The sequence below is a fragment of the Ascaphus truei genome, chromosome 2 (genome assembly GCF_040206685.1).
Source record: "Ascaphus truei isolate aAscTru1 chromosome 2, aAscTru1.hap1, whole genome shotgun sequence".
In the NCBI taxonomy this organism is placed as follows: Eukaryota; Metazoa; Chordata; class Amphibia; order Anura; family Ascaphidae; genus Ascaphus; species Ascaphus truei.
Window position 1 is genome coordinate 28,311,454 of NC_134484.1, and position 10,153 is coordinate 28,321,606.

A 10,153-nucleotide genomic window follows, 5' to 3' on the forward strand; every position below is an offset into this window, starting at 1 on the left:
GGACAATCACCTTCTCCCCCCCCTGATATCGTGCTTAAAGTTAGATAGCACGATAACTATTATAAACAAAGCAGTCTGTAAGAACTGCATGGAGACGCTGCGTCTCAATGCACAGCTCTTACAGGCGATCGTGCTGTACAAATATGATTTTTAATACTAGTGTACATGAGCAGGGGGTCTCCTGAGCTGAACCGCATTGGTTTCAGGTCTGGGGGTCCCCTACTTCAGGAAATATAGGCCCCGTTATGGGGTGCCGGTATCCCCTGCATAATGTAAATGTCCCGGTCACGTGACGCGGGAGCTTTACAAGTGATCCCACGAGGATTGAGCTCCCACGCTCTGATAAGCTACCATACCTTGTGAGGCCGGCCATGTTTGTTTGGGTGACTTCATCTTAAAGGAAATTGAAGCACAGCCATTCTGATTGGCTGGCGTCATTGCCTTTAAATGACGTCATCATTTTTTTTTCCCCGGCTAAATCACATGGTTTTCACGGCCCAATCAGGGCCATGGGAACTATATGACGAAAATGTGACATCATAGGCCTATAAAAGCCTATGGGCCTCATGCAGTAAGCGACGATTATGTGAAATCGGCAAGCTTATCGATTATTCATGTTATTGGCGATTTTCCCTCTCCGTATGCAGTAAGTGCCGAATACATTCAAAATCAACCAGAAAACAAATCCGCCCACTCTCACGATGATGAGCCGATCACACACAGGTGTATCGGCGTGCGTGGCGGGGTGCTGTTAGGTTGCACAATCACAAATCTTGCTGAATCAGGCGAAACAAGCATGTTTTTGATTGCGCGCCATATTTAAAGGCAACGTGTACTGCTAATCATTCTCTGTGTTGTTGGGAGTGAGAGAGAGAGAGAGACGCACAGAGCTGGACGATTGAAGATTTGCATATTGACTGAGAGACTTGTTGTGTATTGGGTGAGCTTTGTCCTTTGTTGTTTTGTTTACATCTTTGTCTTGTTTTATATGTGGAAGTGGGTCGTGTGATTGCCTGTACATTTATTGTCTGTTTTTTGTGAGTGCTGGAAGTATGCCCGCAAAGCGTGGGAAGAGTGATGCTGGTGGGAGTGGGAGTGCTACTCGTGGGAGTACGCGTCGGAGTGAACGTACTGTTCAGGGGAGTGATGTTGCTGGTGCACCGAGTGGTGTTGCTGGGAGTGGGAGTGCTGGTGCTGGGAGTGGGAGTGCTGTTGCTGGGAGTGGGAGTGCTGTTGCTGGGAGTGGGAGTGCTGTTGCTGGGAGTGGGAGTGCTGTTGCTGGGAGTGGGAGTGCTGTTGCTGGGAATGGGAGTGCTGTTGCTGGGAGTGGGAGTGCTGTTGCTGGGAGTGGGAGTGCTGTTGCTGGGAGTGGGAGTGCTGTTGCTGGGAGTGGGAGTGCTGGTGCTAGGAGTGTGAGTGCTGGTGCTAGGAGTGTGAGTGCTGGTGCTAGGAGTGTGAGTGCTGGTGCTAGGAGTGTGAGTGCTGGTGCTAGGAGTGGGAGTGCTGGTGCTAGGAGTGGGAGTGCTGGTGCTGGGAGTGCTGCTGGTGGCGCAGTTGCTGATGGGGTGTCTGGTGGTGGCGTGCTTGCTGGTGGCCAGCTTTTGGAGGCTCTTCCATTGGAAGAAGGAGAGTCCAGTCAGCACCAGCCAAGCTCTGACCCTAAACCTGCTCGGAAAAAACGTGTGGAGAAGCCACGTAATCCTCGCTTCAATGACCAGGAAAATAGGGCTCTTGTCACTGGCATTCTGGAGCACTATGACAGTCTCTATGGACATTTAGTAGGTAAGTGTAACTTTACATTTATTATTCAAATACATGTGATCCTAGGTCATCTGAGTTTTGTTCATATGCAAATATGGGTACACAATATCTTTCTATGTTCATTAGTGTGGAAACACAGCTTTTTATCATGCCTTACAAGGACAAATAAACACAGGCGGTCAATTTGCCAGAACTGCATACAATATGAATGCAACCTTGCTTACATGTATAGGTTTAGTAGTGAATGCTCATGTGCTGCACATATTACACATAAAACAGCATGTTTGATATCTCTTGGAACAGCTAGCAGTGTAGGAAACTGGTGCTTATATTATTATTCATTTACCTCATATCTTTTATATGTTTTTCAAGGGCGGACAAGTGCAGCAAGCAAAAAAGAAATGTGGGACACAATAGTCATTGGTGTCAATGCCTGTGGGAATAGTGTCAGGGACAAGTATCATTGTCGGAAAAGATTTGATGATATTAGGTCCAAATTGAAAAAGAAAATACAAGACCAACGCGTGCATGCTACTGGCACTGGAGGTGGGCCCACACCACAACGTCTCATATTGACTCCATTGGAGGAGCTGCTTCGGCCAAAATTACTTACCGTCGTCGTGGAAGGCTTGGCTGGTGACCGTGACATTGGAATTTATCCGTCACAATTTCCAGCAGGTGATAAATATTACTGTACTAGGCGTGTCGTTGCTTACAGTTATTTTGCATATTTACACTGCTTTTTATACTGTCTTCACAATATAAGCATACCTGCATCTATATATGTATATGTCTGATTCTGTATATATATATCTCAAAATAGACATATATGTTGTAGTCCTACTAAAAGCAGTAACTAATATAGCACGTGCCATTGCGTGCTCATTTACATGTGAATTCCCAAAATGCATTGCTGCAGTGGAAGCAATTGATGGTGGGCGAAGATGGGGAACAACAGGGTAGTACACATGTGTAACACATGTTAATCAGAAATTATTACTAGCTACAGGTACAGAACAGAAATATGTAGAATATTATTGTGTATTTTATTTATTTTACTCCGACAAACATGACATTACTGCCTATTTTAAGCATGCATCAAAGAAATTGCATGTAACGGCCTACAAACATCACTGGCACTAACACATCTATAGTTGCTTATGAAAAGGTCCATTTTTGCTTTATGTCATATACAGACAGCATAATGAGGCACACGTATCATATGTTATGTCATTGTTTTCATAACTTAAACACTGCAGATGACTACTTAGCTCATCTACCATTGTGTTAAAGCAGCTGCAATTAATATCTCATCACAGCATACACTTCAACAGAGGGGGTGGGGTTCAGCACACACACTAATTACAGCCTCATTTCACGGTCAACTTAGTTCACACCATTTGCACCTGTTTCAAGTCATTGAAAGGTGTGGCTGATTAGGCTTTTTGGGGAAGGGAATACCTTTCTTACAACCTGAATAGCACAACTGAAGTTAATCACACTCATTTGAAAGCTTAACTCTAGCTACTAAATGCCCCAACAACTCATTACTTATCAAAGCGTACGTCACACATTAGTTCACTCATATCTATAGTTGAACTACTATGAAAGACACATTATCACACACTGCATGTGTTGTCTTGTTGAGTCACAGCCACATTCAGGTGTGCCACATCTTCGATTAATGTACCACACATATCCTCTACCAAAAACAACACTTTTTGCAATATGACCACCTTCATGATAACCATTGTGAATGGTCATCTCATGATAGTTATGTACATTATGATACTGATATCACTACACAACATATGATTTTTAGGTACAAATTTAATGTATTTTTCCTCACGCATTACTGCAGAACCATAGTATGTTGTATGTTAGGGAACTCAAAAGTTCTAAGTACACAGGCATGTACATTGTTATTACAACTATTTATGTTCACTTTCACACACACATTTTGGGTTAAGGAAATGATGCTGTTAGATACTCATAAATACAGAACATACAATAACTGTTTGTTCAATATTTACACATGTAAATGTAAAACTAATGTTATTGTTATATATAGTTGCCCCTGGAGGACATGTGTCACCTGAGATGGAACAAGTGTCTTCACCTGGGTCAGCCAGCTCAACACTACTAGAAGGTGAGTGTATCATTTGCTGGCCATATAATATGTGCTCTTCTATATGTTATGTTGTCATGTGCATTATTTGTTTTGCACATCTTCTTTAAATAGGATTACTTAGTGTCAGTGAAAATTAAGTGTAAGGCAACATGTATTGTGTTAGTGATGTTAATTATCATGTAGGACTTCTGAGTTTAGAGCAACTTTTCATTCATTCATATTTCATACTGAGTCCAAACATTATTCGTAAGTCAAGGTAGTTTTTAATGAGGTTATAAAACGTATGCTAACATGTTAGGTGTTACTTAGGACACAGTACAATTACATAGTAACACAGCATACATTAACATGCCATTTAATAATGTGTACATTTCTTTTTAGAACATCATGGTGATGAGGATGATGAGTATGATGAGGATGACGCCACAGAAGAGACTGAAATACAATCATGTGACCATGAAGAGGTGCCAATAGAAACTGTTGTACCGCCAAATCGTCCATCAACTTCCACATACGATGCAATTGTAGCTTCAGAGGGAAAAATAGTGGACGCAGAAAATCGTCGCCATTCAGACATGATGACAGTGCTGGAAAGGATGATTGGACTGCAGGAAGAAACAGTATCACAATTGGCACATCTCCACAGAGTCTTCATTGAAGTGCCTAAACAGTTGCAAAAAATCAACACCTCATTTGAAGCATTAGTTGTTCAGCAAACACAAGCTAATTACTGGAGAATGACTAATGTACCACAATTCAACACCTCCCAGCCAGGATCTGTTCATGCAGGTCAGTTTTCACCACATTCATCTGATATTCATTCACCAGGCCCAAATGTTACCGGTCAAGTAGCAGACATTGCTGTGCAGGTTCCTGATGACATCCTACCGCTGCCATCTGTACAAATTCAGCAGCAGACACCTACAAAGGAGGCGACAAAAACAAAACAAGACACACATGAAACAGACCAACCATCACTTGTGCAGTGTCTACCAACTTGCTCACATGTGTCACTGGGCACAAGCCCTGTCCGTGAACAGTCACTACCCAAAAGCCCTGTAGGTGAGTCGCTGCCCAAAAGCCCTGTAGGTGAATCGCTGCCCAAAAGCCCTGTAGGTGAATCGCTGCCCAAAAGCCCTGTAGGTGAATCACTGCCCACAAGCCCTGTAGGTGAGTCACTGGCCACAAGCCCTGTAGGTGAGTCACTGGCCACAAGCCCCGTAGGTGAGTCACTGGCCACAAGCCCCGTAGGTGAACAGTCACTGGCCACAAGCCCTGCCCGTGAAGTGCCAGAGGCCACTCAAAGTGGCTCTGTTGTGCCTAAAGTTGGTGGCAAAAGAAAAAGGAAAATTCAAGAGACAACAAGCAGGCCTGTTACTCGCTCGCAAAAGCAACAAAAAAAATAAATGTTATAATTCAGAAAATATGTCTTTGGCCTTGTTTTGTTGACTTCAGATTATCTAATTACTATTGTATGTATGCTGAAGACTGTGTTGTTTCCAAACTTTCAACTATGTTCTTGTACACGTGAAGTTTTGGAAATGTTAACACTCATAATTAATTGTGTTATAAATATTTATGTTGTAATCGTCTGTTCAGTAATGGTCCACCAGGAGCCAGTTGCTAAGTTTAGAGAAGCTGCCATTGACTTTGCAGCAAAACATTGCATTTGGGTGTGTTAATTGATGTAAGAATTGCATATGCATATTAGTCACATGCAATTATTAAAACACCTAAGTAAGTGCAAACATCTTTCTTGTACGTGTACAGCAGGATTATGTGTAAATTATTACTTACCTTTGCCTTGCTTGGCCATTGTAATTTTGTCCTTTAATCAGTTGTGTGTTCGTTTCTATAACATCTCAGAATGTATAATAATATATATACACACACACACACACACACACACACACACACACACTGAGTGAGTGTGAGTGTGAGTGTGTGAGTGTGTATATATATATATGTATATATGTGTATATATATATGTATATATGTGTATATATATATGTATATATGTGTATATGTGTATATATATATATATATATATATAGTACTATATAAACTGGTATACACAAACTAATACACTTCATGCTTCCTTGTGAAAGCACACTATTTTAATAATACAGGCCTAATGTTTGAGAAATATCCTAAGTATGAGACTCTAACAGTATTGTGCTTAAACAAATGTTTATTACTTCATTCAATCATGTTTCTCACCATTTAAATAGGTTTCATACAAGGTATACTTAATGCCATCAATGTTGTGTGTACTCCTGCAATATAAAAAAAAATAAAATATTATATATAAATATATATATATTTTTATAAGAGATATATTTATATATATATATATATATATATATATATATATATATATATATATATATATATATATATATATACACACGTATTTAAACTCATGCAGACAGGGAGTTAACCAGACTTTCACATACACACAGAAATGTAAGCGGGGAAAAAACATTTCTTTTTGCAGGTGTGTTTTTACTGATATGCCTGGCTAAGAAATATTTTCACACACTGGTCTTTGTTAGTTTTCAAAAAAACACTATGTGAACGCATTCACAGTCTAGGGATGTTTTTCACAAACGAGATAAAAGAAGGAGAAATGTTTCTCCCACAGTCCCATATCACGAACCACAACTGTTAACCCAATTAGACAAACAAATCCAATTGGCGTTTGAAATAAGGAGTCAAAGTAGTTACTTTTGTTGACCTTGACAAGGAAAAACAGGAGTTTGTTAGCCATTCAGCACATTCATTTTGATGAGCAAATAACACAGACCTGCACACAGCTTTTGTGCTACTCAGACATGGCTGATGAATTCGTTAACAATATTAATCCCCTTTTAGGGTATAAGTACATGATCTGTGAAGCCATCTTGAACAGTCGCGGACAGAAAGCAAGCACACGCCAAATCGATGATTTCATTCGAGCAAAATATCCTTATTACCAAGACCGTAAGCATGCACGGAATTTTAATTCCTCAATAAGATTCACTTTATCAAGTAATGACTTTTTTGAACGTGACCAGGATAAGCTACAACACACCTATGGTTTCTGGAAGATTGCCCCGGAAAAACAATTTATCCTGAAAGACGGCACTTATATTGTCGTGAAAGGCATATTTATTCCTAATGGCAATAGCAATGTATCCGCTACTACTGATCCGTTTGAATCGATACGTGCTGCAATATCTGCAGCCTCCATTCCTGAAACCCACATTGTACAAGAACAAAAGTACTATGATTATGTACCAAGCCTTTCAGCTGAAATTGCATTGGAATGGGAACCGGAAGAAATGAACCTACCTCCCGACCAATTATTTGAAGAAAGCAGTGGCGATTCCTATGAGCGCATCCTGGAGGAGATATGTGCCATACTGGATTCAGCGGTTGGGTTAAGCGTGGATGAAAATGGCTTGCATTTCTGGAGCGACCAGTTGCAGCCAGGCGAAGAGTTAATTCTAGAAGAATGGTAAATATAACAATCGTTATGCGTTGACTCTGCGTTTAAATTTTTTTTTTTTTTGTAACCACCATTTTCACTTTCAATGCGTGGATACAGCGTAACATTGCAGACTGCATAACATGTAGCGATCACAAACAAATTGTTTCCTAATACAATATAGTAGGACCTGAAAGAGTAGTACACATTGCTGACGGAATAAATATACGTACTTTCCTATCCCTTTAAACATATTAGCAACATTTTACCATTACTCTAACACATACCTGTTTTGTTATCATGCAACATCTACAACATTGAAAACCGGGTCCACCACGTATGACGTGGGACCCTTGTCATGGGCCAAGGCGTCCTTAAAAAGGATTAGTGCTGTAAGTCCCGCCCCCAAGCGACGTGCGCGCCTCAAAGCCTATTGGCTGTCATGTTTTGTTATAGTAACGGTAACTGCAGTGTGTGATGCGTGCGGCTCAGTGTTTGTAGGCGTACCCTGGGCGTTAGCCGAATGTTAATTGAGTGGGAGGAGTGTTAGCGTGCGTTTCACGCTGGCTTAACATGACGTCACACGTATTGCATTTGCGCATTGTGTTATCGGCCGTGCTTTCTGTTCAAACACGTCTGTTTAAAAAGAATACAGATGTACTCGTTTAGAACGAATGTAGTTTCGTCTTCATTGTATTTGAAATAAAGATGTTATGTTTACTGGTATTTTCAACATGTATTGAACGCACAACGTACGCTTTGTTTTGCGCATGCGCTAACAGTTAGTGGAGCCAAGCGTGAAGTGCGTGCGCACACAAAGATGTGCGCGCACATCTTTCAGTATACAGGCAACGTTCACTTCTTATACATAGTTATGCCTGCTACAAATTTAAAGAAACATTACATACTGATGAACAGTTTTACTTCTAACATATAAGTGAGTGACGTGTGTATCTACACAATCATATAGAGCTGCGTAACGCGTTGTCACGGATGCATATCTAGTAAGGTGCCATCTTTGACCATCATGTGTTTGCTGTATTTCAGAGATGTCGGGGAAGATACAATCGGATCAATGTATGATTTCAGAAGAGTCTACCTTTATATGAGATGATTGTGAGGAGGAGCCACCGACTACTATACTACATATGGAACTAATTTTATATTGCTTGCAGCGCTTATTAACAAACAATTAAAAATGTGATACCCTTATGCCTATATTGCATAAGCACTTAATTAACATAATGATGTTGCAAAAGAGTGCCTCATGAATTTTTATTGAGTGTTCTTTAATGACTACTAACATTTTATGACATGGTGTGTTTTATATATAACAACCATTCCCACTCTGCTAACACATTTGTGTATTCTAATATGTAATGGAACGTATGACTGTCGAAACTATGTAACAATAATAATAATAATATGAGCATGTTCATGTATAGGGCTGCTAGTTGTACGCAGCGATTTACAGACACATGTTTCAGCCTGAGGTCCCTGGCCCGTGGAACGTACAAATGTTTTTTTGCCGCATGAGGCACAGGGAGATAAAGTGACTTGGCCAAGGTCACAAGGAGCCCACACCGGGAATTGAACCAGACTCCCCTGCTTCAAACTATCAGTGCCAGTGTGTGTCTTTACTCAGTGAGCCACTCCTTCTCCCAATGTAAAGGACACTTACAACCAAGTAGCCATTTATTTTTAAAATCTCTTGTTACATGGGTATGTAGATAAAATGGTTTGGGACTGTAGCAAATAATGTTACTGGCCAGATGTTATGGTCCCCTCCAATGCATGATGTTCTGAATATGACATCACCATCATGTTATGAAGTACGTTTCTGTGTATATTTCATTAACCTAACTAACTATAGTTTACTGTGTTTATTAATCGTTTAGAAATACATAGTATAGTCAATATGATGATATAAGCTACCATAATAAAGCTGGTGTTATCATTTGTCGGTGTTATACATGGATCCTACACCAATTGATAGAGACACAAACAGTTGTCTTAAAAAGTGTGTCTATGCTAGTGATGAATGTGCTCCCGTAAGTAAACAAATAAGTACAGTTATCCCCTTTTCTCCAACCACCTCTATATTACATTAATGGAAATTATAAGGAAACATACATAAAATGTGATGAAATGTGAGTAATCATTTTGTAATACAATGCACATGAAAGCTCAAGAGTAGCTAAATGCATATACATGATACAGAAAGTACATATATGTAACATTTGTGTTTATACCAATATGTTGGGTTTTTAGTTCCAATAATTATAGGAAGATTGAGGTAGCCACATCTTATGAGAGATGTCAGCAAATATACATACCATGATCAGTCATACTGGAGATATACCTATAATGCAAAGGAACAATATATAAATTGCAAACATTGACATGCCATCTTCAGTACCGTAAACAACACAGCAAAGTGTGTATTTGGTGTTAAATGTACAACACCATGTATATTTCATGACATTCAAAATGTAAATCAGCCTGGTGTACACATCATATGGATGTACATGTTACACTGCACCAATAACATTGTATGTAAGCATACTAGAAGCATGAATGATTATGGGCATAATATGTGTTTTGTCTTAGCATAAGGAATAACACAATGCTAAAATATTATTGCTTTGTTACCCAAGTTGTATTCACATACACACAACTAAAGTACAATTGAAGAGGGATTATATAACCTGTGCAACAATAACATACCGGTGCCACATCCCTTTGTGCACACAGCAGAGAAAAGAAAGGTGTGCAACCCATATTCATCTGTG

At 39.9% G+C, this 10,153-nt stretch overlaps 1 protein-coding gene across 1 annotated transcript; it reads left to right on the forward strand.

Annotated features, from left to right (window-relative positions):
* The first annotated feature begins 3,143 nt into the window (after nucleotides 1-3,143).
* LOC142488085 (uncharacterized) lies at nucleotides 3,144-5,298 on the forward strand. The gene is made up of 2 exons (XM_075588460.1): nucleotides 3,144-3,910; nucleotides 4,274-5,298. The coding sequence occupies exons 1-2, from the start codon at nucleotides 3,814-3,816 to the stop codon at nucleotides 5,296-5,298; spliced, it is 1,122 nt and encodes a 373-aa protein (XP_075444575.1). The 5' UTR covers nucleotides 3,144-3,813.
* The last annotated feature ends 4,855 nt before the right edge of the window (nucleotides 5,299-10,153 follow it).